Source organism: Rissa tridactyla, chromosome 16 (genome assembly GCF_028500815.1).
Source record: "Rissa tridactyla isolate bRisTri1 chromosome 16, bRisTri1.patW.cur.20221130, whole genome shotgun sequence".
In the NCBI taxonomy this organism is placed as follows: Eukaryota; Metazoa; Chordata; class Aves; order Charadriiformes; family Laridae; genus Rissa; species Rissa tridactyla.
Window position 1 is genome coordinate 7,046,584 of NC_071481.1, and position 26,865 is coordinate 7,073,448.

The 26,865-nt window shown below is 49.3% G+C and overlaps 5 protein-coding genes across 7 annotated transcripts; 4 read left to right on the plus strand and 1 right to left on the minus strand.

Annotated features, from left to right (window-relative positions):
* Positions 1-1,593: 1,593 nt before the first annotated feature.
* Positions 1,594-3,141, plus strand: LOC128918317 (phospholipase A2, membrane associated-like). Its single transcript, XM_054222389.1, has 4 exons — positions 1,594-1,643; positions 2,171-2,315; positions 2,560-2,666; positions 2,996-3,141. The coding sequence occupies exons 1-4, from the start codon at positions 1,607-1,609 to the stop codon at positions 3,139-3,141; spliced, it is 435 nt and encodes a 144-aa protein (XP_054078364.1). The 5' UTR covers positions 1,594-1,606.
* A 1,415-nt stretch (positions 3,142-4,556) lies between these two features.
* LOC128918314 (basic phospholipase A2 daboxin P-like) lies at positions 4,557-6,013 on the plus strand. Its single transcript, XM_054222386.1, has 5 exons — positions 4,557-4,670; positions 5,083-5,135; positions 5,426-5,570; positions 5,685-5,791; positions 5,878-6,013. Exons 2-5 carry the CDS (start codon positions 5,096-5,098, stop codon positions 6,000-6,002), a joined length of 417 nt encoding a protein of 138 aa, XP_054078361.1. The 5' UTR covers positions 4,557-4,670; positions 5,083-5,095; the 3' UTR covers positions 6,003-6,013.
* A 305-nt stretch (positions 6,014-6,318) lies between these two features.
* On the plus strand, positions 6,319-8,587 carry LOC128918316 (basic phospholipase A2 A-like). The gene is made up of 5 exons (XM_054222388.1): positions 6,319-6,436; positions 6,897-6,953; positions 7,142-7,244; positions 7,776-7,882; positions 8,022-8,587. The coding sequence occupies exons 2-5, from the start codon at positions 6,914-6,916 to the stop codon at positions 8,144-8,146; spliced, it is 375 nt and encodes a 124-aa protein (XP_054078363.1). The 5' UTR covers positions 6,319-6,436; positions 6,897-6,913; the 3' UTR covers positions 8,147-8,587.
* Positions 8,588-10,983: 2,396 nt separating this feature from the next.
* Positions 10,984-12,651, plus strand: PLA2G2E (phospholipase A2 group IIE). The gene is made up of 4 exons (XM_054222387.1): positions 10,984-11,014; positions 11,157-11,304; positions 11,814-11,920; positions 12,509-12,651. The coding sequence occupies exons 1-4, from the start codon at positions 10,984-10,986 to the stop codon at positions 12,649-12,651; spliced, it is 429 nt and encodes a 142-aa protein (XP_054078362.1).
* A 1,288-nt stretch (positions 12,652-13,939) lies between these two features.
* On the minus strand, positions 13,940-24,864 carry OTUD3 (OTU deubiquitinase 3). 3 transcript variants are annotated; one of them, XM_054222384.1, is made up of 10 exons: positions 24,662-24,864; positions 23,801-23,949; positions 22,951-23,063; positions 19,696-19,818; positions 18,852-18,974; positions 18,154-18,250; positions 17,703-17,875; positions 16,929-17,366; positions 14,369-15,082; positions 13,940-14,149 (listed from the first exon to the last, which is right to left on the minus strand). In XM_054222384.1, the coding sequence occupies exons 1-8, from the start codon at positions 24,829-24,831 to the stop codon at positions 17,190-17,192; spliced, it is 1,125 nt and encodes a 374-aa protein (XP_054078359.1). In that variant the 5' UTR covers positions 24,832-24,864; the 3' UTR covers positions 13,940-14,149; positions 14,369-15,082; positions 16,929-17,189. The 3 variants fall into 3 exon arrangements, with proteins under 3 accessions (XP_054078359.1, XP_054078358.1, XP_054078357.1); XM_054222383.1 differs by having other exon boundaries at positions 13,940-14,656; XM_054222382.1 differs by having other exon boundaries at positions 13,940-15,082.
* Positions 24,865-26,865: the final 2,001 nt, after the last annotated feature.

Here is a 26,865-nt window from a genome sequence, read left to right on the forward strand (position 1 = left end):
TTTCTGGTGCAGATGGCGAGTGGGGAAGGCACTCGGCACGCCAGAGTGGGGAGGCAGGTGAGCTGCTGCTCCCCATCCTTTTCTTCTTGGGCTTGGATGGCTTTTTTTTTTTTCCACACTTGGCAGCAGGAAATAAACGGTTAGAGGGAAGAAAAGCCCCAGGAGAGACATCTCTGCTGGCCTCAGGGGACAGCCAGGAGGTGACGTCCCTTCCAGCAAGCAGATTTGGCGGCTCTCAAGAAATTCAACAGGGGATTTTCTTCTTGATTACAGACCCCTGAGCCATTTTCTTACATTCCCCTCCCAATTCCTTTCCTGAGAAGTGTGGTTAATTACTGAGCCCTGCATACATGCCTGATACCCTGCATTGGGTGTGTGTTTGCTCTCGGCCCCACGGTTTCACAGGGAAGATAGCAGCTTTTGTTTCTTATCTCCTCCGGTTTTCTGCCTCCCTTGTGTCTTTGTATCGTGTCTCAGTTATGGTGATTAAATAAACTGTATTCAAAAACCATTCCGAGTTGGGTTTCCATGGTGTTTCCAGCCTTTGCTGCTGATGATTTAATCTCGCAGACCCCTTGCCCACGCACTCCTGGGGTCTCCCATGCCCTGAGGGCAGGACAGGAAAACTACAGACCCATGAAGTGAGACCACCGCGTTTGCTGTCCTCCCTTGCCATTTGGTGGGGAGGGATTTGGATGCAGACATGGATTTGGGGGGGACAATTGCAAGGGAAGGACCCGAGAGAAACCATCTCTGAGGTTGCAGGGCATGAGCTGGGAAAACTCAAGTCAATGCCAAGGCCAAAGTGCCGCCTCTGCGGCTGCAACAAGGATGGAATGACCTCTGTGGTGCCAGCCCGGCTCCTCCTGGGCATAAACTGTTTTTGTCCTGTCTCTCCAGCCACCGAACCCCGCAGATTTTAAAACCACAGCCAAGAGCTTGACTGGCCTCATCCAGAAGCAGCATCGGCCCGAGATGGAGACAGCTTCATGCCAAGCCGGAGCGAGATGACAGAGGGAGAATCTGGAAAACCACTTGGGGAAACTCATCTTTCCTGTAAAATGGAAGGATGGGAACCTTCTCCTTTACTGAGGGGCCACTTGACGAGTCCTGCTCTGCGACGAATAGTGCCGTCAGCGCAGATAGAGGAGGGGGTGGACCTCGCCATCTATATAAAGCGAACCCGCTAAGCCGGCAGTCTCAGAGCGGTGAAATCCAGGTGGGGTAAGGAGAGGGGGGATTTTATTGCCCTGTTATTTCATCAGATAGCCAGGGTGGTGGTGGTGGGAGTCTGCAGACGGGGAGCTTCTCCATCAGCCCCAGGCAGGATAACCACCGTGTCCCTGTACACATCCCTGCCAAGCGCTGCATCCCAAAACTGGAGTCAAAAGACCCTATTGGGAGTCAGCTGTGCGCACTCGGGCGCGGTGACACCTTCAAAGTGCTGTATATCCACGGTGACACTATTGTCACCACACAGTGCTGCCAGGGTGCACCTGCCTGGCTCCATGCCCTCGGTGTGGGCACGGGGGCAGCATCTGTCCTGCCCCTGAGGTGCTGCTGATCGCCCGCCGTTGTGGTTTCCTCCTCCAGGACCAGCCTGAGGATGAAGAATCTCTTCTTTGCCGTGCTCTTGGCTTGTGGTAAGTTCTCTGATTTCACCAGGCCAGGCTGGGATCTCATCTGCGTGGCAAAAAAGACGTACAAACCCAGAGTCTTTGTGCATGGTTCAAGTTTTTGTTTAAATTTTGCTGTTTCTCTCTAATGCTTCGTGTAGCACTGCCGTAGTCCTGGAGGTCTTCGTGATGGTGAGACTTTGGGATGCTCAGATCCATATGTATTTTAAGAGGCCTTGGAGCCTGCTGTCACCAGCTTTTCAGCCTGTGCCAAGGCCAGGGTGGATCCTGGCAACGTGGCATTCCTGGTCGCAGGATGCCAGCACGGCACAGCCTGTACAGAGCGCAATAATATCTTCTGCCAGACTGAACTGGGTAGCTGCAGAAAGCAGACTTAATCCTGAGGGTTTTTTTGGGGCTTCTCATGGTTCACATGCCTGAAAGTATGTATTTCCAGCAACGCCAGACTTATTTAATTCCTCTGCATGGTGTGAGGTGCGGGGAATGCTCCTTGCTCCGCACCAGTGTGAGCCCATCCCTCTGCCCCTCCGCAGGGCTGCTCCCAGCTCGCGGCAGCATTTTGGAGCTGGAGCGGATGATCAAGTCGACCACAGGGAAAAGCGCCCTGCTGTCCTACAGCTGGTACGGGTGTTTCTGCGGCATCGGGGGCAGAGGGACCCCGGTGGATTCCACTGACCGGTGAGTACCTGGAAAAATATTGCCACTCGCTGCCCTGGTGCAGACTGCACGGGGGTGCCTAAAAAAGCTCCTTGCTGGCAGCCTGCCGGTGCTGGTTTTGCACCATTCCCCAGCCACGTCTTGCCGCTGCCTTGTCATCCCCTCCTCCTGGTCACCTTAAATTTGAGGCTGGACCTTCCTTTACCTCCCAGGTGTGGTGAGGGAGGGTTTGGGGGCAGCAGTTTGACGTGGTGTCCCCCTGTAGGTGCTGCCATGCCCACGACTGCTGCTACAGGAAGCTGCGAGAGGGCAAGTGCATACCCCTGATAACCCCCTACCACTTCAACATCACCAACGGAGACATCGACTGTGGTGAGTAACGCTGAGCGGGGGGGTCCCACGGAGGTGGGGAACCAGCACCGCTCCCCACAACACCCCAGCCCCGCAGCAGGGTACACAGGAGGGCATCCCCCCCAGGGATGAAAGCAGCCTGATGCCCGCCCAGGGGCATAATGGGAGCCATGTGATAAATAAATGGGCATCGCAAGGGATGTGGGCAGGTTGGAGAGGAAGAACACAGGGAAAAGCTTCTTCACACGCTTCTCCTGGGCAGCTCCAGATGTTGGGGGTGCTCCAAGGGGACCCCATCACCGACGCCAGCTGGAAAAGCCACCACAGAGCACCGTGTTTTTCCCCCGCAGGTAATGAGCAGAGCTGGTGCAAGAGAGAGACCTGCCTATGCGACAAGGCGGTGGCTTCGTGCTTCGCCAGTGCTTTGCATTCCTACAATATATCCTACCGCTTCTATTTCAAGCTGAAATGCCGAGGAAACAAGCTCCAGTGCTGAGGAGAAGAAATCTGCACCCAAGATTGCAGATTTTGACTGGTTTTCCCCATTGCTACAGAAACAGAAGCCTGATGTGGGGGCTGAGGGTAGCCGGAGCCAGCAAGGCTCCCTGCACAGTGATGCTCAAGGTGAAGAAGGGCACGCACACGTTGTGGGTGGAGATGCCTCCAGTTCCCAGAAAGACAAGTCAACTTCCAGTTTTTTGTCCCTTCCTCTTCTCTTTTCTCTCTTGATTTCATTTCCCAGCAAAGATCATTCAATAAAAGATATTTGAAATTATTCTTTGAGCTGCTTTTCTGTAATAACCACTGAGATTGAGGCACTGCAACGGTGGCACCTGGGCTGTCAAGCCTGGGGACCACTTTTGTATCTCACACCTCAGCCACACCACCTGCCTGACACCGCAATATTCCCATGGTCCCAACAGCAGCCCGAGAAACGAGGACAAATAAATGCCCCCAGGTAAAACCCCCTGGGTTTTGTTAACAAAATAATTCCCCAGCTGCAAGCCCTGGTGGCAGTTGGGTTTTTTGGCTTCTCCCAACACCCCCTCCTGCAGGCTGGACTCACTTCTGGAGCTAAAACACAGCGGTGCATTAAGGGACAGGTGAGATACAACCAAAAGGTGTTTTTACATAAATAATGGAAGTGAGAAAATGTAGGAGACAATTCAAAACTCTCCTCTGACCCCTACTCACATTAAAAAGGTGGCCAAAATTAAAGCTAAAGAACAGTTATCCGCAGAGGAGGAAAGATTTCAAAGCCTTGTCCATCCCAAGGCGCATTCTAATTTAAAAGGGCAGTTAAGTTGGTGACTAAATGGTTTCTCCATAAAGGATGAGTTCTGCATAGGGCTGCAGTGAGGAGGTGGAAATACTGAGAGAAACAAAGGAAAGTTGCGTTCACTCATCCCAAAACATCCATTTCGCGTCATTCTCTTACAGTGGGTGAGCATTTAATCATGCAGTATCCATGTCACCCTGCGTTTCTGGCAACTGCACATTTAGAGATGCTTTTTTTGTTGTTTGTATACTTTTCCCAAAGAACCGATAACCCGCCCTGAAGCACTGTCACCTTTGCAGTGTGGCAGAGGGATAGTTCGTGAACCGTATGGCCCCTGAAAAACCCCAAACCTGCTTAATTCACGTCTGCCAGGATGCAAAAGCAGAAACAGGACTATTATTTCCCCTCCGATACGGCACTATGGTGCTGGGGAGGGCAGAGAAAATGGCTCTTGGGCATCTCTGGCCAGGGGCAGTGAGCATTGGGTTCCTCCTTGGGCTGGAAATGACGCTGTTTTGCTGCCTCATCCCACGTGGTGTTGGTCCCCGTGCGTGGGATACTGAGCTGGGGTGTTGGGGGAATTTCTTCCTTTCCTGTAAAGGGGAAGGGCAGCACCTTCTCCTTTGCAGAAAAGCCCAGTCGGCAACATTTGGGCAAAACGAGCATCCAGCAGCAGAGAGCAAAGCCTATATAAAGAAAGCCCTGCCGGCTGCAGGGCTCTGCAAGGAAGCGGTGGCTTTCCCGAGGTAAGTGGCGCTGGAGGAAGGCTTTTCCTCCCTTTCGTCCTTTCCTCAAAAGCCCGGTACAAGCAGGGAGTGAGATCTATGCCAGAAAAGCAGGAGCAAAGGAGAGGCTCCCTGAGATGCCAGAACAGAGGCAGAGCGGCGGGGTGCAGCCCTCAAGGGCTGATTGTCCCATCAACTTTCCTTCCTTCCCCTTCATTTTGCCTTTTCCCACTCCTCCACCATCTGATTCCCATCGCTTCCCATCCCCAAGGCAGCAGCGCTTGGTGCTGAAGCGATGGTGATGGGCAAATCCTCGCCCCCCTCATCTCCCCTAATCCCTGGAGGTGGGGAGCATCTCTGCCCCAAGACGAGGCGGGAAGTAAAGAAGAAAGTGGTCGATATAATGGGGAAATGGTTTGGTTTCCTCTCCCAGGGCTGTCGAAAAGATGAACTCTCTCCTCCCCTTCGCCGTGCTGTTTGCTTGGGGTAAGTGTCCTCGCTCGCACCAGTCTCACAGCTCTCCGTGCCGTTACATCCATAGAAATTAGGACCAAGCTGGTGATTTCTTAACCTTTCCTTCACCACCTCTCCCAAACGCGCAACAATTCTCCCACACTGAGCTGGGAAGAAGTTTCCTCTCCGTTGCATCTACTCATTTTTAAGACATCACCAGCCGGATACCAGTATGGGGGCTGCAGGGATGGGGATGCTGCTGGGGAGCCGAGTGTGCTGGGGAGCCAAGTGTCGGTGTGAGCCCCACCGATTTCCCCCTCCAGGCTTGTCCCCGGCTCACGGGAGCCTCTGGGAGCTGCAGAAGGTGATCACGAAGGCAACGGGGAAAAACGCCTTGCTGTATTACTCCTTCTACGGCTGCTACTGCGGCTTTGGGGGCAAGGGGCAGCCCAAGGATGCTACAGACAGGTAAGCGCCCGCTTAAATATCTCCCTGCCTGAACACATCCTTGCACGGCTTCAAATCTGGGGGGGTAAGGAGGGAAAAAAAACCCCAACCCCAAAGCCTCGAGGTCCCGTACAGGTGCTGCCAGCTGCATGATACCTGCTACAACAACCTCCTGAGCTACCACTGCAATGCCAAGATGCAGCGCTACCACTACAGCTGGCACGGCAACAGCCCCTCCTGCAGTAAGTAGAACCCTGGCAAAGGGGATGTCACACCCCACATCCCCCGCCAAAGTCGGGGCTAACTCCAGGCTCCCCTCTGCCCACAGGCCAGGGCTCCAGGTGCTCCCAGCTCTCCTGCGAGTGCGACCGCAGCCTGGTGCTCTGCCTGAAGCGAAGCAAAGGAAGCTACAGCAAACGCTACCTCTTCTACCCCAAGTACCGGTGCCGCTGATAGGAGCCGGGATGCGGGGCCAGAGCGTGCACACAGGTTCTGCATCCGGATCGTCCTACGTCTCTGCCTGCACTGACTACATTAACGCTGCTGTAAATATAATCAATGTGAAAATAAACAATGTGCTTAAACCACCCTGGTCCTCTGCGAACTGCTGCTGGGCAGAGAGAGAAATCTCCGTAAATGCTCAACAGCATCATTTTCCCCAAACTTTGCAAAAACTCCGTCTCAGCCCCTGCGTCACTCCAGGCCGCAGCCCACGGGGAGAGGGGGGGTTTGGCCAGCGAGGGAAGAGGCGTAGCATAAAGCCTTTTGGGGACAGACCAGTCATTTCAGAGTTTCCAGTTGAGAGCCCGCGGGTCAGACACTGAGGGCAGTGCTCTCCCTGGGAGGACGGGCTGGCAGCAAGAAAGCTGAGCCGGAGCGATTCCCTGGTGAGCAACTCCCACCCTCGCCAGGCTGCTGCCATGGGGTGGCTGCATCGCTGCTGCGGAAACAAAAATACAGGGGGGAGGCATTGGGAGGAGGCAGCAGGGAGGCGGCTTTCTGCTGTTTCCCACATCTGTAGATAAAGTGTCACCGCTTTCAGGTAAAAACTCAGCTGGGAAGACGCAGCCCCAGGGGGACGGTGGCACTGCTGCTGCAAAGCGATGCCCTGGGTGCCAGACGGGGTGGGACCGGAGGCGGGAGATGCTCCAGTGGTGGGAACAGCTTCAGAAAGCATTTGCTTTTGGCCGAGAGACAGCAACACAGAGGCGAGGGGGCACGGCTGGTTTCCTCCCTCCACATTTTGGGGCGATTTGACCTGATTTCAGAGGGACAAGTTTTGCACAGCAGCCTCCTGTTGACCAACGGTGCTGCCTGGCTGAGTCTGTCCTCTCTTTCTCCTCCCAGGCCCGGGTAAGAGGAAGATGAAGGTCCTGCTGATGCTGACCGTGCTTCTTGCCTGCGGTAAGTGCAGCCATTCCCCGGCTCACGGACGGGAGCCAGGCTGCAGCCCTGCACCAGTGTGGGGAGCATCCCCGAACCTCCATGCACACCACGGGGACCCCCCAAGCAAAGCCTTCCTCTCCCCCCAGGTTCTCTGGGCCTCGTTTCTGCATATAACTTGCAAAAATCACTTTTTCTGGTCACTCTAGGTGTGTTCATGATCCGTGGGAAGCTCCCGCGCGCGTTCGCACCAGGACTCGAGGGAAGCACTGTAGGAAATCTGACTGCCCATGGCTGCTATGCAATGGACCGGTATAGGCAACGCTGCCCGGGATGGCTAATGATGGCCCTGGGATGGCTAACACTGGCCCTGGCATAGCTAACACTGGCCCTGGCATAACCCTGTGGCTTGTGAGCAACCCCAGCAGCACCCTCTGAAACTGCAAAGTGCAAACCAGGCGATGGGCGGCAGCAGGAAGGGAACAGGTTTTAGGGAGGGGGGGAAAGCGAGGCAGCGTTCACCCCTTATTCCAGCCCTGTGGTCGGTGGGGTTGTGCCAGCAACAACGGGCTGAAGTCACTGGGATGGCACCAGGGTACGGGGACAGTCCTGAAGCTGGGGTGCACGAGGGCTCTGGGAGCTGGGCAGGGGCTGTGCAGGGAAGCACAGAAGAGTCTTGGCGTGGGAACAGGCTGTAAAGGGCAGCTCCAGGGTGATTTAGAGCAGGAGGAGGAGGTGAATGCTGGTGGCTCTTCCCTCTGGGCTTGCAGAGCCTGTTTCAGGCAGGTTGGAAGCAGCCGGTGCCATGCTTCGGATGAGGCCAGGCTCTCCTTCTCACCGCAGGTGCTGCCGGCTCCGTGCCTGTTGCTACGCCAGGCTGGCTGCACGGCGATGCCGCCTGGGACCGATCCAGCCCCTCTCGATGTCCAGGGCAGGAATCCCCACTTGCAGTGAGTCCCCCCTGTCGCAGTTTGGGATGCCTCTTTCCAGACCGTCTCCCTCCTTTGTGATTCCCCTTTTCTGGGGCAGAACCTTGGGGACCTTCCTGAAAAAAGGGTCTCAGATGTGCTTTCTCTCCGGTTCCCGCAGGGTCTGGGACCTGGTGCCAGCGAGGTGCCTGCAGATGCGAGCGGGCAGCCCAGCTCTGCCGGCTGCGTAGCCGGGGGTTGCCCCGACGTCGCAGCAAGTGCCGGGGACGAGCCGGGCGGTGTTGAAGCAAAAGGGCTTTTTTTTTTTTTTTTTTTTTTTTGCAAAACCACTTCCAAGCTGGTAAGAAAAGGGATGTAGGAGCATTTCCCAACCCTGGCAGGTCTCCTCCACGGGGCTTTTTTGGCTTCGACATGAGGACAACAACCCTCTTGTGAAGTTGCGTCACTACACACTGGATGCGAGGAGGGAGAGCAGCGCAGATGCAATATTTCAGTGCAGAAAAACAAGGGAGGGGTGGACACCTGCACCTTGTCCCGGCAAAGAGCGAGATGGAAACCAGCGCGAGCCTCTCTGCTGACACTCATTTCCCCTTGGCTCCAGCTCCCCGTGCAGCCTGTCAGCTCCCTCTGCTTTTTGCTTCACTGCAGATTCTTTTCCATTGCTCCAAAATAAAACCAGAGAGCACAAAACATCGGGCTGCGGTGTGACGTGACTCAGCTGAGCCCAGCGACCACCCCTCTTAACTAAGTTTTCTGTTGAAATACCCCCCAAAAAGGGATACCTGAGAGGCAATGCATCTCCCATTGACACTCATCTGCACCCCCGAACTGCCCCCCAAGCCTTCAGGCTCTGAAAATTTGCAATTTCTCTGAAATAGAGGAATCGGAGCTGGTGCAAAGGGCTGCGGGCAGACGCGATGCTGTGGGAGGGCCGGGCGCTGGCAACCTTCGCTGCAACGGGGTGGCCGGGAGCTTGCTTCAACGTCCAGTGCAGAACAAAACATATTTCTCACCAGAAAAGAATGTTTTGGCCCAATTCTACAGCAACCCCGAGCACATCCCCTAGGAAATGGCAGCTCAGGCTGTGTCTGCCTCCCCCCCAGCCACCGTAGCATCCCCACGGCGCAGGTTTTCTGCCCCATGGACCGATTCTGCAGGGTTGAGCCCCTGGGAGATCTCTGCGCTGCAAACCCCCGTGGGGCTCAGCAATGAAATAATCACAGAAACAGCCACAAAATGCTATTTTCCCCAGGGCTGATGCTGGGCATCAGCAGCTGTAATTCCCCCCCCCCCCCCGGCTTGACCCAAAACTGAAGTTAACAGCACCAGGAAATATCCCTTAAATCAGAAGTGCTTCCCTCCGGATATAAGCCAGGAAGCAAGCTCTACCATCCTCCTCATCCAGCAGCGTTTAATCCCGGGGGAGAGGAGGAAGCACTGGGCAGCCCCTCGCCCAACAGCTGCTGTTTGCAAGGCATAAATCAAGGATCAAATCCTCACCGAAAGGGGAGAGGGGCGATCCCGCAGACAGACTGCAGGCCAGGATGAGATGAAACACACTCTTCCTGTTTAAATTCTGGGTGAATTTTAACTATCTGTGATTTTTTTCTGCTTGAACACCTGGCTGTACAAATTTCATTCATACAGAGCTCCAAGTGCTGATGTGCTGGCTCAGGTACTTCACCCCCTTGGTACATCGCAATAAATTGGGCTGGAAAAGTTGTGGTTTGCCTATCGTGAAAAAGAAAAAATATCCACATCCTCCCAGGGGTAGGAATTCGTCCCTGGAGGGAGGGTGTTATTTTACATTTGGAGAAGGGCTACTGCAAACCTGCCGCAGGCAGAGGAGTTGGGGCAGAGGGTCTTTCACCTGGCAGCTCAGCCAGTTTGATGCACAAAAATACACCTTATTCCCCAGGAATAAATACTGGCTGCGGACTCAGAAAATCTTGAATTATGGCAAGCCCCAGTTCAGTTAATTAACTTGCCCCCATCCCCGGAGTCTACTTAAATTGGCCCAGAGAGCTGATGAGGCAAATGTCATGTGCCAGACGGGGGAACAGATTTTGCTGAGGCCCTGACCTGAGTACCCTTTTCTCACCATCTCTCTGATTTCCACACAAGCCGCATCTTTGTTCCCTGCCTCAGTTTCCCTCTCAGTGACGGCAGGGGGGAATTTCCCCCCCGGCTGGGTGCCTGCCCGTGTCGGGGTTCCCCACAGAACACTACGCACCCAACTTCTGCCAGAGGGAAACTGATAAAATGATTGTTTAGCATCACCTATTTAATCAGAGATTCTCTCCAAGCAAACGACACAACCATCCTCTTTTTTTACCCTTCCATTATACAACACTTGCATTATTTTTTTTCCTTACTATGCTACTTGCTTTCTTTTGCTTCTGTATAAAGGTGAACCTGACACCTAGTGCAATGGTCCATGAGCATTGCCTGCTCTGTTTTGAGAGCAAGACTATGCACAGAGCACACAGGGAGAGAGACGGAGTGTCCCTGTACGCAAGGAGCATCTGGGCACTGACAAGCTCCTGCTAATAAGAAAACCACCATATGGGACGTTTGCTCAGTCCTGCTTCCAGCCGAAGCCCATTCTGGAGGACCACTGGACCTTCCTCCACTCATGACACTGCATCTCACCTGCTCTGGTAAGTCAGAAGCGGAGGACGCTTTGCACCGGCCGCATTTTCTCCCTGCCCAGGTAAGTCAGGACGGAAACAGCGAGATACAGAGTGCCGTGTTCTAACCAAGACATCAGAAAACTAAGAGTCATCCAAGCAGTTCCCATTGTCTCTCAAGTTCTCCCATTTTGTTCAGGGAGGCACTGGGATGCTGAGATACCCGCAGCCATGCACAGACTCGACCCCAGTCTGCCCAACTCATCCCAGTCCACTGAAACCTCCCTCAATGTAGGGTATCCCGCAGCCAGGGCCTCCAGCAACGTAGCGGCTCGCACATGTAGCAGGGCAAATATAGTGAGGATAGTCAATATTTGCCCACTTTGGGATCTCCAAAGGAGGAGCCCTGTCAAGCGGGTACACGGTGGCCATAAAAGGTGCAACTGGCGGCACCTCGGGCTCACCCACACACCAGAGCTGCCACCGCCAGACATGAAGCTCCTCTTGCTGATGCTCCTCTGCCGTGAGTACCCCCCGCGCCAGCTCTCACCCCACCATTTCTCCCATAAACAATAAAGTTGGGGAGGGTGATAATGCTCCTTTTTGCTACAGAGGGGTGGGACAGGAGGTTGCTTTTCCCAAAGCTCCTAACACCCTGTCTCCAGTTGCAGGGCTGGCCCCCACCAGTGGCAACCTGATTCAGTTCGGTTTAATGATTACGCACAAGACCGGGAAATCGCCGCTGTCCTACAACGGTTACGGCTGCTACTGCGGCTTGGGGGGATCCAAACAGCCGTTGGATGCGACCGACTGGTAAGTCAGGACCTGGTGAAGGCAGAGTGGGTGTCCCCAGCCCCCCTCACCCTGCATACAGCCAGGGGAATGCTCGCCCCTACTCCTGGGAGGCGAGAGCGCGATGCAAAAATCGTTGCTCGCCCTTAACACCTCTTTAAAAGTTGGTTAACAGCAGTAGCCGATGGGAACGGTACATGTCGGCCTTCCTAGCAATAGGCTGAAATGCATCGAGATCCAACCATCGCCTGGGCTAATTGAAAGCAGCCATTAGGTGTTCTGCAAAGTCACTTCAAAGGAAAGCAATTAGAGAGCTCTGCTGACAATGCCAGAAAGGCGTGAGTCACCCTCCCTCGCTCCAGCGGCACCAGCACGCCAGTGCAAAGGCACATTGAGGAGAACAAGGCTGCTGCACCTATCCCTGGCACGCATGCAAGACCTTTCTCATGGGGGCTGAGCACCACCAGATGATCACCACTGTGGTATCATCCCCACCGCTCCCGCCCTGACCATAACTCTTGTGCTCTCAGGTGCTGCCATGCCCACGACTGCTGCTACAGGAGAATCTCATCCCCTTCCTGCAGTCCCAAGCTGGTCAAATACAACTCCTCCATCCAGGGAAACCAAATAACCTGTGGTAAGAGACAGCACGGGGTCAAATCCCCCCATGGGAAGGCACAACCATCCACGCTCTTGGGGGACCTCTCTTCCGAGATGGCCTTTAGGCTATCCTGGCTTGGAAACCACTTGCTAGCAAGAGGGTAGAAATGAGGGCAAATTGCCAGGAAAAGGGCAAACATTTATTTGCTAGGACTATGGTGAAGTCTAGAGCTTAGAGATCTCCCAAAGGTCCCTTCTGTAGAGACCAAATCCTGAGAGTTGGAGGTGACCTTCCTATCTTGGATGGGGACCTGCCACTGCTGTCCCTGTTTCCCCAGAGCAAACACTGTTATTTCATGGCGAGTGGATCAAAACAAAGCACTTCCCTGGGATCAAAGTAAATATCTACAAATACCTAGATCAAGAAAGTAAATTAAACAGTCCCTCCAGGGCCATGCATGGCATGTACCCAGGTAGCTCCATGCACCAGCAGAAAAGGGAGGACTCCCCAGGACACCCCAAACTCAACATGGGGGGGCTGTGTACGCCGTGGGGATGGTCCAAAAGACATCCCCTGCCTCTCGCAGCCTTCACCTGACCCCAGACCCCCCACATTTTCTTCCAGGACCCGGGACTTTGTGCCAAAGACAGAGCTGCTATTGCGACAAGCGGGCGGCAGAGTGCTTCCAAAGGACAGCCAGGACCTACCAGAACCGTTACAAGAATTACCCCAACTTTTTGTGCAAGGGCCAAACTCCCTCCTGCTGAGACACGCTGGGCGCAAAACCTGACAGAAATGGTCAAAACTGTGGGGTTTTTGCCTTCCCTGTGGCACTGAACAGCCATCCGGCACCTTTCCCTGGAGCTGGTGCACAGGGAAAGCCCACTCCCCACAATTAATCAAATTAATCATAAAACCAAAGGAAACCTTGCAAATAAAACCGCATTTTCAAAGGCAATTCGTAAAGAACATCCAGTGTCATGTTTTGGGAATTAATGGTGGAAGGGGTAGGAAACAGCATGAAGCATCACAGCTGATTTTCTGAGGTAAATATCTATGCATGCACGCGGTTTGGCATCTTTTTCTTAAGATTCGTTTACCAGCAGTGACACTTTAGCAGCCAACTGGTAAATCTTAGGAGCTTTGGAGAAAAAAAAAGAAAATCAACAGAAACAGTGAGCGGCTGCTGCGCCCCAACCCCAAACCAGGCCCCAAACCCGGCTCCCCTCAGGGAGCTTGGCCACAACACAGCCCCATCCCGCTCCTAAAGACTATTTAAGCAATTAATACTCACTAAAGCCATGGGGGAGCATGGTAGTGGTGGTCTCAGGGGTTTGGGGTGGCTCTTTCTTGCACCCCGTCTCCAGCAGGTCCTGGCCGGGCAGGTCTCCTCAGCCACAGCCACCTCGTCCCTCACCCTCATCCCCACAGCTGCACAGGATCTGCAATTAGCCCTAACGAGCCAGGCCCAGCTGCACCTCTGCTTTTAATGACACCCGAAGAGATGTTCCACACACCTGCAGAGTGGGGGGGGTCCAAAAATCAAGGTGCTTTAAAGGTATTTTCTTTTGAGTTTCCCTTCAGCATTGGGGGCTCCTGCCTGACTCCATTAAGCATTTCATCACAAGCAACATCCCTACTCTTCCCCTTCCCCCACGCTTCCTACAGTAAGTGTGCTATCTTTATAAATCCCAAATTTCTCCTTTTACTCACTTTCTGGTGCCACTCAAGGGCTTTGGGATGAAAGGCGAGATTCGGGACAGGTGTTGATGAAGCCGATGCTGCCCTCTAAGGTTTGTGCCTGCAAACGCTCGGCACAGCTCAACACGAGCATAAAGCACCTCCGTTTTATACAACGCTGGAATACGAACATGAAGAACGATCCAATTTCCCCCACTTTCAGCAAGGTTCCCAAAGCCCATGAAAGCCAGCAGGTGAACAAACACCCCCCAGTCCCCAGGAAAGGTCCGGGTGGTACAGGCTCGTTAAATTGAGCTGAAAGTTTTGCCTTTTAACCCACAGCGCACCCTGTACACACAACTCCACTCGCACAGCTCAGCTGGCACATCTTTGCCACCTTTATTGCACTCAGAATGCAAAACCAGAGGTTTGGTTTGGTACCAGAAGCTGGTGCCCTGCTGAGAGTCCAGAGGGGGAAAGGGAAAGAAAACTCTCCTGTAGTTTCAACAGACTCCAAAAGAGAAGGAATCCACAAGCACCGCAGATGTGGATACCACAGATGATGTGACTTCTGTCCTTCAGGCACTGCAGATGAGGCGAAGCTGTTGTTAAACACACAAGGAGGAACAGGGTACACCAGAAACAGCGTAGCACAAGCAGAAAATCCCTGTTGTAAGGGCCAAGCCATGCTTAGGGACAAAACCCTGCAGGGGCAGGATTTGGAAAAAATAAGGCCGGGGAAGACGATGGTGGTAGGTAGGACGCAGGGAAAGCAGCTTTCTACTTGTCTTGCCATGCCCTCACCTTGGAGAGGCTGACGGTCCAGCAGCAGTCCTAGCCCTCTGCCACTTGTGACCCTCCAGCTAGTAACAAACAGCAATCCTCCTCAAACACCAAGGGAACGTGCAGCGCTTGTGTTCCTATGACCGCATGTTATGAAGCACAGTTAGCTCCACCAAAGAGTAAACATCAGTTATGAATCATGGTCTTTCTCGTCTCTTGTTTCTCGCCTCCCTTCCTCCCGTCTGGAAAATCCACCACCTGTTTACAAGGCAAATTCTCCGCATAAAAGTGAGTTCCCCGAGAGTTTCCCTAGGAAAAACACACATGGTAAAGGCAGGTGGAAATGTCAATAGCTAAAAGAAAAATCTACAACAGATAAAATGAAAGTTTTAACATCTTTGGATACAAAATGCTTTTGTAGGTAACAAAGCTATCCTGGCAAAAATAACGACAATTTGACTGGTATAACAATACTTAGGAGCCCAGCACGTTAAGAGTTTGTTTTAATTGTGTTACAGTGGGAAATGCAAACATTTTCAGCCACATATCAGAGGCCATGAGCTGAGGGTCAATCTCTCTCTGCTGCACAAGATGAGCTGAGTTGCAGGCCTGTCCATTTATCCTGGCCACAGATGAGGTTCGGCTTTGCAGGGCCCTTTACACCTACAGGAGCAGCTCAGCTGGATACAGGACAACTCCCTTCACAGCTCCCCAGGCTCGAAGCAACAGTCACCTCTGGCTCAGGAAGACAAAAGAGCAATTCATTAACATCAAACATCTGATTCGCAGCGTACAACTGCAAATTCCTACTACCTTTTCAAACTTGCAGGACCCACCCAGCCTTCAAATCAACATACAGCTGGGCGAGACAGAGGTGACACATTTACCTGAACCACGTTGCGATGCCCGCTGCCTTCAACTCATCCCACCCATGAGGTGACTTGCGCTTTCTCCCAGTTAAGCTCTGATTTGCCATTCTTTCCGCTAATGTAAAAGTGAGTGTTTTGGGGAAAAATAATTCCAGGAAGCAACATTGCTAACAACAGGCTAAGGCTGGCATAAAATGGATTTTATCAAAGTCATTTTTCACTTTAACGATAGTGCTGTGAATTCAAGGCTCATCCACGCTCTTCCTACCTAGGAAATACCACTCAGACTTCCCTCTACAGCGGTTACTCACACCTGCTGCTGGCACTCAGAGCAGCACTTAATACGCTGCTTCACCTGCCAGACACTATGTCCCACCATAAAGAGCAAGAGCTGCTTTGTATTACTTTTTATTTCCACCAGGCTCATTACAGGAACCAAAAGAACTTGTTCACCAGCTTTAAAGCCTGCTCTCCTACATCAGCAGTACTTAAAGCAGAGCTCCTTTCTTTTTATTCTCCAAATGCTCTTGACAAATGGTAGCAGAGCATATGAAGAAATACTAGCTCAGATCTTGGCAGTTCAGTCAAAAAAAGCATTTATACTTTTGTGCTGAATTGGAAGCTTTAAAGAATGCATAGAATTTTTTCAAAAGCGATGTTCCTTTCTTTCCAACAAATACATTTTTGTCTCTGCCCTGGCTGATGAGGTGTCTCCTGTTATCTATTGTGTGTGTAAGCGCACATGTGCTTTCTTCAAGCTTAGTGTTTTCAGACTCGGGTCCAAAAACCTGAGTGAAGCTGAAATACTGCAAGCCATAAATTGAGGGCCAAGTCTCACAGTCCTTACACCTCAGTCCAAATTCACAGTCCTATAGTGGAAAGCATCACAGGATTCAAGCTGTATGTTCTACGGTACTCGGTGACCTTACTGAAGAGGAATTTAAGATGAAAAAATCCTACCCTGGAAAAAGCTCGATTTATGAAGAGTGAAGTAGGCAGGGTTCCTAACGATCACTGCTACTTGGAAGCTTGTTCCCAGGACTCCTGATCCCTTGGCTATACTAATTTCGTTTGGAGACGAACAACCATCAAGTTCCTGGCTTGGATTAAAGCTCTGGAGTAGCCCAAAACCTCCAGAGTTTGGCAAAGGAGATGAGATTCCAGATGTCCACGTAACAACACTCAAGAGAAGTCTCACGCCTGCTAGCGTCACATTTTACTACCTCATTAGGCTTCACCAGATCGGATGATTCGGCTCTGTGGTCTCTTGAGTCCACTGGTATTATTATGAAGGTCTCAACAGTTAGCACATGAGCTAATCTCAAACTTACGCATAAAGAAAGTACGAACGCAGTGATCCTATTCTCCCTTCATGTATTAATCGCTTCTGAGACATCCCAGTGCAACACAAGCAGTTCCAGTTGGATTAAAACTGATCACTGCATTTGTGCATGGGAAAGAGGAATGTCGTGTTTGATACACTTTCCTTTGGAAAGGGTTCTGGGATTCTGTTCCCTTACTTTATTTAAATTTAAATAGAAAAAAACATTCCTGAGTTGAGAACTGTTAAGCTTTCCCTGACAGCAAGGTAAAATAAAGTTCCTCCAAGCACAGCCAAGTAACAAGTTGCCACAAAAAAAATAAAATAATCTAAGCACATCAAGAGATCTCAAAGCAAATCTGACACTGCTGTGTGAAGAAAAGATTCTCACCTTCATCTAACTCCAAAATTATACAAACAAGTCTCTACTTTTTGTTAAGTTCAAACAGCTCTTCTCGCACACAGGTTGATGCAGAATTACCGAATAATTGTTCGCCCCAGAACCGAAGAAACAGGAAGTTCATGTGTGCTTAGAGATCTCCGCAGAAACAGATTTTAAGACAACAATGGGTGCTTGGAAATTCACTTAAGGTAATTTGGTCTTCATCAGTTTTATTTGCTTTTCTCACCAGAGCACTTAGAACACATTCAGTCATATGTTTAGAGCTGCCATGGCCTTCACCAAGGTGACATGGTTGTTTGAGTCCGTCTCTCTCCCACTGCTATCTGCACAGTTACTTTTGTTGGCCAAGACCTTTTGTCGGTGCCTTTCTTCCTGCCGCTTCTTCTTCTCTAGCCGCTGCTGTTCCTTCTTTTGTTTTTTAGACACCTGAAAGGGAAGGACGAAAGCACAAAGTTGAAAACATACATTTTCTGCTCAGTTGAGGAAAAATAATAACACTGGAAAAGAGACAAGCAGATATCAAAGCAGATGCCAGAGAATGTTCATTCCAAACGACTTATCAGGACTTTATTTTGTGTCATTTTGGGAAGAGTGCCACATGTCACTAACAAATGTTTGTATCGGAGAAGTCACAGCTGTAGCAGCAACAAAATCCAGTAAGCGGAAGCTCTTCTTAATTCAAAAGAGAAGATAGCTGCTGATTAAGCATTCCCCTAATCATTAAAGAACGTGTAAGTCTCTGCCAAACCACCCTTCAAATACCTTTGTGTTTCTGCTAGCTCGATTCTCTTCAGCCTGTCCTTTGTTGTTTTCTATTTCATCTTGATGCAAGCTCTGATTTCCAAAGGTTCTTGAACCAGTTCCGTTTTCTTCCTGTGGAGTTCTGCTACATGGTTTCTGATCTTTGCTCTGGGGATCGCACTGCTCCTCAGTACCTACCAACAACACAGGTTTTCCTCAGGCATACTCTACCCAGAAGCTGTCTCAGTGTCAGCCAATTCTTTCTTCCAGAATTTCTGGAACGGCGGGTTTTTTTGGAAGCTGGATTGAATCCGCGCTCACTAACAACCTTCCTGAGCACAGAAAGGCTGAGGCGGCAGCACAGCCAACAGCAAGCTTCAACTGCTACTGTCCCCATCGAACTGCTGTTTACAGTGAACATTAACATCAGACAGCATTATTCTGAAGCACCAGGTGATAAACTCTTACTTACTGATTCTTCCCACTTCATTCACTTGAAAAACTGCAAATATTGCAGATTCTATATTGTAGTCTTCCACTTCCAGAATCCGGCTTACTAAATCAATGTCCTGTCCACAAGAGGAGAAAGAATCGTGAAGAGAGTTCAAATCACTGACATACATTCATTTAACAACCATCTGCACCACTGAGAGAGGGCTGCTCTCTGCTTTTATGACCTTTCCATTAGCCTGTATTCCATTTCTGACAAAGGTGAGGGAGAAAATCTTAACATTCTGAAGATATAAGGAAAAAGGAACATGCTGTTTAACTCTTGGCTCTTTTCTGTTCCATGCATCTGCACAGCGCAAGCAGCAGTCTGCAAGAACCACACAGGCTATCCAGCAACAGCAGCCAAGATTCACAGAGTATCGAATCATTTGGGATGTCTAACTACAGACACCCTTAAAGGATTTAAAATTTTACAGAATTTGTTTCAAAGTAAGTTTTCTGAGAGACCGCAAGACAAACCTTCAAAAATTATTAGGTACCCACGGGAAGTATGTGTTTCATCTGCATTTAAGGGTTGGGTCTCGGATAAAAAAGCATCCTGATTTGTGGCTGTGTACTGAAATTGTCCAAGATGAATACTACTTAGAATTTTTCCCACAGCTACTTTCATGTATCAAAAAGGTTTGAACATTAAGCATAAAAAGGCTACTCAACACTTACTGAGCATCCAGTTGCATTGCACACTTTTCGTACAGCATCTTCCATTTCAACTTCAATCTCATCTTCAGAGTCACCCTTCTGTGGCTTCACTTTCTCCGCATTTGAATCATTTTTGCAAAGCATCTGCAAGAAAAGCAAACCCCAGAACATCACACAAGCACATGCAGCAATTTCATCATATGCAGTAAAAAAAAAAAAAAAAAAAAAATCTGTCATGATAATAAATTTACTTATTACGGCACACTTTTCTCAGAAAATATCCCGTGTCAAAGCATCCTGGAAATTGTGTCACTTTCATCATCATTGATGCAGTTTCCCATGACTTGTACACTACTGAGCAAACTCTCACTACAATATCACACATATCAATAAACAACCGCTGGCTTTTGAAGCAAATTATTGATTTTTTTTACAATGCCACACGTTATACAGTTGTGTGCAGAGAACTTCAAGGACAGCACAGCTTACTCCTTAACACAGAAGAGTGAGATATGAAGAGTACTGTTGTATCCAGCTGTTGCATTTCCATCTTTTTCCTCCCTTCCCTTTGTTTTTGCATTCAAGGCACATGACTATGTAATTTAGATGGGGTTGCTTCAAGACATCTACAGCCCGTATCACAGAATCAAGACTCAGGATTGATTTTCAGCCCCATAACTCAAAACACTTCCAGAAAGCAGGCAGTGCTAGTTACAATGACCTTAGGGGCTTTTCTATCCCTAGCATGCCACAGGGACCAAACTCTTTTCTCAATCTCAATGCAAATGAGAAAGGAAATCAACTGGTAACATTCATCTGTTATTTATCACCCACAGCTGACTCAGGTCATTCTCTCATAACCAACCTCCATCTGAAGATACGCTGGAGCTTCAGAATCGTCATTGATTCTCCTAACACTGTCGTAGTGCTCTCCATAACGATACGCAATATGAAGTTCCCTCACATTGTTTTTGTCCGTGCCCCGAATCTAAGCGAAACAAATAAATTGCAAATGAGGATTTGGAATCAAATTCAGCATCGTGTTTTTCAAAGTATTATTTTTTTGAAGCAACGATAAACACTGTGATCGGAAGCAAAGTACGTAGCTACTGAAGCATCTTTAAACAGGAAGAGCTGACCTAATAGTCCAGATGTGCCTACAGTAACAACAGAGCTCCCGCCTCAAGGATCATGTTTGAAACCCAGATACACAATACTGGATCGGTTACATCGTAATAAACAAAACACAGTATGAAAAATATTTCAGTGGAAAGCTCAAAACTATTTTCTAAATTTTCCACAGGAGCTAATAGTTTTCTGATCATCTTCTGAGACACAATTTCAGTGGCAGCTCCCATTCAGCATGCAATGCCTTCTTCCCCCCAAACATGAGGGAAAAAAAGAATCTGTTAAAGTTATGACCACAGTGGAAAACAGTCACAAGAGTAAATTCTGTTCTGCAGTTGGGACAAGATGCTGTTTTAACAGTTAGCATTCAAAGTGGATATGTTTTGTTTTTAAAAGAAAGACTAATAGAAATAAAGCCAAACCATGAAAATGTATTAACTCCATTCAGGAGCACTGTTAACAACTAAACGTTCCTTTGCTTGGTCAGCACCAAGTAGAGCAGTTTCCGTAGAAAGCTCCCACTCTGAGTATTATCTGTACTGATGCAAGAATAATTCCTACCCTGATCATCAGTGTCTCAAACCATTAGCTAAAAGCTACACAGCATTCCAACTCTTGCAAGGAATGCAGAAAATTACACTGCATTTGCAGATCTCCTTTGCTTACCTGTCATGTCAGAGTTCAAAGATCTGACAGCTTTCCTGGAGAAGACGTCAGTAAGCAAACGACAAGAAATGCTTGCTTTAGGGCTCCAGAATTTCCCAATCCTTTTACGTCTTTGAATCAGGTTATCCCAACTTACAGAACCAAGTCACCTTTCAACCACATTTGCAGTTTGTGTTGCACTGATGACTTCAAATTTCACAACAGATATTCTCCATTCATCTACTTTGCACTTGTTCACCCTTAAGTTCCAACTCAACACTTGGTTATACTTAACTCCTGCCTTTTATCCTATTAAGTTATTCAACATGTTGGAACCCAGTAAGATTTATTTTCAACATTTCTCCACTGCCAAAGCCTAAATAGGTATTTAACAAATCCCAAAGCTCTTGAAAGATTATTCTGAAAATTAGACAATTTGGCTCTCAGTAGGGAAGCCTCTTTTTGCGTGCTCTTTCCACAATACATTGGAACTGTAAGTTAAAAGATAGCTGCAGATAAAAAAATGGCAAAACCGCTGAAAAAAGGTAAGTGGGTATTCAAAATGCCAATAAAATAGCTTACACATTCAAGCTAACTTGAAGCTCTACATTTACAGTCACTATCAAAAATGGTAAAGCCCTAAAAAACCCCTGCAGAGATGCCTACTTCCAAAGAGCTTTTGATTAGGCTAGAGCTTGAGAAACAGCTGGAGGCCCCGACTCACTTCTGCTCACATTTTTCCAGCTTAGCTGCAGTATATACAAATGAGTCTCTTAAAATTAAAGGAAAACTCACCATCTGCTTTAGAGATGGGACCAAAGGAGATATTCCCACCATCTGCTTTAAGCATCTTGCTGATCTGCCTCTCTGGAAATGTTCTCTCTGGCATCTAATCTAAAATTTTGCTGGGGCTCCAAAGCAGAGAGAGGGAGTGAAAAAGTCTGTAGATGTATAGAAAATTAAAAAAAAGGGTGTCCTGGGTTAGTCAAGTCTAGCAACTTGCTAACATTGTCACCATGTTGCGACTCCCGCATTATTTGACGCCCTGATGTATCCTCTGTGCGGGTCAGAGACTCCTTATGTTAAACTATTAACAGCTCTCTTTACTTAAGCCATTCTCGAGGGCCTAAGACAGCCTTTAACTAACAAGACTACACTCAGGCAAAACAGAACCTCATCACAAACTCTGTATTTACGGCCCTGGAAAGGTCAATGAATAGGGAAAAAGAGTTTAAGGTTTTCGAGAGGATATACAAAATATCGATAAGAGTTACGCACACTGCGGTCAGCATCCGGTTCAAAACAGTAAGAGAACATGAACAGCACCCCCATGAACTCTCCTGCAGGGTCGTTACCTCTGTGTGCTCTCGCAGGTCAAGCAGTTGAGTATTCCCACTCATTTGTGTAATTGTCAGGTAAACTTTTTTTTTAAAATATGTAGGTTAGCTGTCTTACAGCCCACGGCTGCCATATAAATAAGAGTTTAAACTTGCTTGTGTTCAGAAATCCACCTGACACTGTTTCAAATGTATTTAAGACACCACTGACAGCTTTCATCTGGTCTTTTTATCTTTATTGCCCTGTTTAATGTATATACTTCATTGGTTCTGTCTGTAAATTGGGGCCAGAAAGAATCCTGGCTTGGATACAGGTTCTCACTTGCTCAACGAACAGGCAGAGATTGAGCGTGGACCCATTCCAGTGCGGACTTGCCACAGAAAAGCAACAAAGAAGAGAGCAGGAGAGACCTGACGGATTACTTGTTCCAGTGCCCCGCTGTCAGAGGAAACCATATTCAGTCCTTTCCAGAAGGTGATTTAACATCGCCTTAAGGTTTTACAGCTTCTTCCCTCTTCTGCCCAGTCCAGGACCTCATTACTCCAACTGTTAGTAACCTTCTCATTCCAAATCCCGCACAAAATTGACGGAGCTTCATTCCAGCACGCTGCAGGGACTGCCCTGCTCTACCATATTCTCAAACCTTAATCGTACAGGCTTCCTTATATCCTGGCTTAAATTCCTATCAGAAAAGTCACCTCATATGTAGTCTAATCTTCAGGAGAGAGGAATGTATCAATGAAACTAGTAGCATAAAACAAATTGAAGCATGCTTTTCTGTCTCCATATACTTATCTTTTCATGCATTCATTGTTTTCTTTCTTTCCCTCTCCTCCTAGCTGAAATCTGGAGTGTCTTCCTTCAAGGCTGAAAAAGCAAGCACAGCTCTATGCCATGCCCAGCTAACTACAGATACTGACTGCTCTCTTTTAATAGATTAGGAAGTTTCAACACTACTTGCATTCATCAGCTAAAAATCAGGCCAAAATATAGAACTTTTGTTTCTCACCTGCCATAGCGGAGCATTAAGCTGATGAATAACCACATTCATTTGATTGTTCCTTGCAAAGGCCACAATAGCATCGTTGCCAGCAAAGGTACCAGGCTTTGCCAAATTGGTAACTAAAGGAAAAAACATTCAGAGGAGTTGGACACCTAGTTTCTGACACTTCCAAAAGCACTGGAGGGATAGTGAGTAACAAAATTTCAACACAAGCCCAAGATATTCTGGAAAGGAAATCACAACTGTGAAATAGTGACTGTTGAGGCAAGAATTTGGCAGCAAGTTAACGTGTCTTAAATGACCACAGAAACCTCCAAAAAACACAGTAACCCCTTAGATTATGCAAGGCTGTCAGCTCTGTGTTAGCTTGGAAGGAAGAGTGCCATGTACTAAATAACTAAACCATTTTCATGCATCACCTGCATGGTACTTGGCACATCCTCAAAGCTGTTAGAACAAAGGCCATATTGGTCTCTGCTTTGGATCTTCCCCCCGTTTACAGCGAAATACCCAGTGCCAAGGAGAAAAAGAAACCCACTCAACACCCACCAGTTTTCAAGGTGAGCTATGCAACTTTTGCAAGTTCCTTTTGGAAACACCAATTTTTTGCTTGTTGCCTTTTTTTGCCTCTCTTTACGAGTTTCTCCTAAACAATTTCGAAGAAAAATTTGATACAAGTTTAATAGCTCATCTTTCTACAGAAACATAACAGAGAGAAATGTAAACTCACTGTTTCTGAAAATTACAGAGGAGCCCACAGTTTTGGGAGGAGGAACTGATTAGTATGAAGGTGCTCAAATGAGATGTAATCACATTACACAATAACCCTTCCATTAGTGTCCTGTGGAGACCATACCGTGTTTCTCAAAGGGCACATCATCCTCCACAAAAGGCTCAAAATCCTCTCGCTGCTTTATCATGTAATCCACCGTTTCCTGGCGATGTCTGAGGTGGTTCCTCGAGTGCCCCTCAAGCTGGTCACCCAGGGCCCGAAACAAACAATTGCTACCAAAAGAGAAACTGCAAGTTAGTGTGTCTGAAAGGCAGCTAACAGATATACCATTAAACCAACGACTAGCATAGCAGCAGAAAGAATAGGGTGTTAATGGGAAAGGAAAAGAGCTGCACTCTTTCTACCCAGTAAATTCAACAAGGATATGAATGTGAAGTAGTACCTATTCCTTGTGCTTTGAACGGCTGCTGAAATAAGAAATGCTTGTAGGAACATGAGGTTTTGAGTGAATGGGTCACCCACTCCAACAGAGTAAGTCAAGGGTGCTAATAGCACTGGGCCAAACTGTCTTAAACTGACACTGAGACAAATGACATAATGCAGCAAAGGACAACCCAATGACCTACCAAGCAGTTTCTCAGCAGACATGTCTAATTCCCGTTTCTCCCAATACTTATGGGCCTTCCTACCACTCAGCAGGCCAGTGGAGCCCTGTTTCCCTGACTAGCAGGGCCCTCAGCTCCAGGGGACACAGGCCCCACACACTACGCAGCGGAGCCCCCTGATCCCTGTGGGGTACAGGGGGGAAGCCCTCATCCCTGCAGAGCACTGGCCCTGCTCAACCCCGAGGGGAAAGCCTTCACCCCCACGGACACCGGCTCCCCACCACACCCGGGGAAGAGAAAGCCCTCAGTCCCTGGAGAAGGAGGCCCCCGTGGAAGCACCGTCCCCGGGGGTGCTGGGGACACCCGGCGCGGTGCTCACCCATCCCCGGGCACCTCCCGCAGCTTGAGGCCGAGTGCCCGCAGCTGCCCGGCGAGGCCCCCGCCGCCGGATGCAGGGCCGGGAGCCGTTCCTGCGGTGGGCTGCCGGCTCCGCCGCCCCTTCCTGGCTCCGGCGGGCGGCCGGGCCTTGGCCGCCTGTTTGCGGGACATCCCCGCCGGGCGCCCACCGGCACCTCTCACGTGACCGCGCTACCATCGAGAGCGGCGCCAGAGCGGCCCGAGCGGCGCCGCTCTGCCCCCGCGCCCGCCGCGCCTCTCGCTGGTGGCGCCGCGCACCCGCGAGGTGGCAGCAGGAGAACGGGGCTGAAACTGCCACAATTCATTAAATGTCGCAGGTGGGACACGCCGAACCTTCGCCTCCTGTTCCCCTGAGCACGGGGGAAAGTCTGAACCCCAGAAGGGAGCTGGAGAAGGCGGCACAGTGACAAAACGACAACCGGTGGCATATTTTTTTAAGTTCCTCTTGTCCAGAGTGACAATGTCCCGAACCAGAGAGGAGCTCAGGGCACCGTCACCTGCATCAGATCGTGTGTTTCGGGTATTATTGTGCTCAAAGCCCTATGACAAGGGAGGATCTCACTCTGATGCTCCTTTATATCCATTTCCTGTCATAAATGATTCCATAAGCATCATTCCATAGAGACACATTTTCTTATGCAAACACACTAAAAGCAGGAACACAGGATGAGTACACAAACTGCAAATGATTAATGAAACCGTAATTAGCCCAAGTAGCATTAACGGGCAATATGCAATTCGATTAAGTACAACCTGCATGCAGGCCAGCCAACATCGCTCGTGACGCCAACAACAAAACCGAGTAAAAATCAGGGCAGGTCCTTCGGCACGCAGCAAAAAATGTCATCAAAGAGCCATTTTTAACCCAAAACGAGCGATAAAAGCTGGGCAGGGAGCCCCCGCTTGACTAAAACACGGTGGAAAGGCACACAAACCTCACTGCCAGCCGCTGCGAGAAGACAGAGCAGACAGACATCTCGCCTGGTTTTAAACTGAAATATTTGAGTTTTGAGCGTAGTTGCCCCTTGTGGCATCTGCTCCAGCTTCCCAGCACCCACAAGCCAGTTTCACACTGTTCTAGTGATTAAGAGTCTGTAAATTTTAAGATATTTCCATTTTGGACATGGGAAATGACAGATTAAGTTTGAAACTTCTAAAGCATTGTGAAAATGGCAGGTATGTCTTCTCTTTCCCCACCTCTTTTCTTTTTAACAGCATTACCTTACTAATAAAGAGACGTGGGAAATGCAAGAGAAAATTCTCCGATTTTTTAACATGAAGCCCACTTCCAGACATTCCTGCACTTCAACTGCGCGTCCCACGTAAAGATCTTCAGGCTCCTGAAACGTGGGGTGACCCAAAGGTCCACCTCAGCAGGAACGCGTCAGGAACGCCCCGACGCTTCTACAAAGTTTGCTTCCAACAAACCTCCTACGATTTCTCAGCAAAGAACAAGCTCTTCTCACCTCGTCCCCCCCCATCAGCGAGTTCAGGAGATCAGAGTCTTCCTGAACTCCTTGCCCTCCTGAATTGAGGCTGTTTCACCTGTTTCTGTTGGAAGGAGGGGTGGTACACGGCAGCACAGACAGCCGGAGCATTTGAGGCTACTGACTCGGTACTCCATGTCTTCTACCGGTAATGCTGAGCTAGCCCAGCTTTCTGGGATAATGACCCTTCTTTTACTACCTTCCTTCCTTCCACAGGATTCTTACCGAGAAGCTGTCTGTATTTTACCCCTCAAATAAAAAGGTAGAGAGAAATTAGAGAGTGAGGGATTCTGTTCAGGCGTTTATTTTTCAGGAGAGCTGAATATTCACAAAAGTACCCAACAGCAGGGCGTTCCTGAATGCACGAAGTTGTCCTGTGAACGCCAAGAAAAAGACGGTCCCACCAAGCGTCCTGGTTTGAGCGACACGGGACTCATTTCTCTTCCAACACTTGGGAAAACTGCACTTTTAGAAGACTCCAGTGTCTGAATCTGTGAAAATCTTTATAGCCCGCTAGGCTATGTGGGATTCAAGGTCTCAGTGGTTTTGAGCTCACCAGGTGCGGGGACAAGGAGGAGCGAGACCCAGGCACTTGACCCAAGCTGCCAACAGGGTTATTTCATACCATGAACGTCACATTCAATAGAAATTAGAAAGCTTGCTTAGGAGTTCTCTCTCT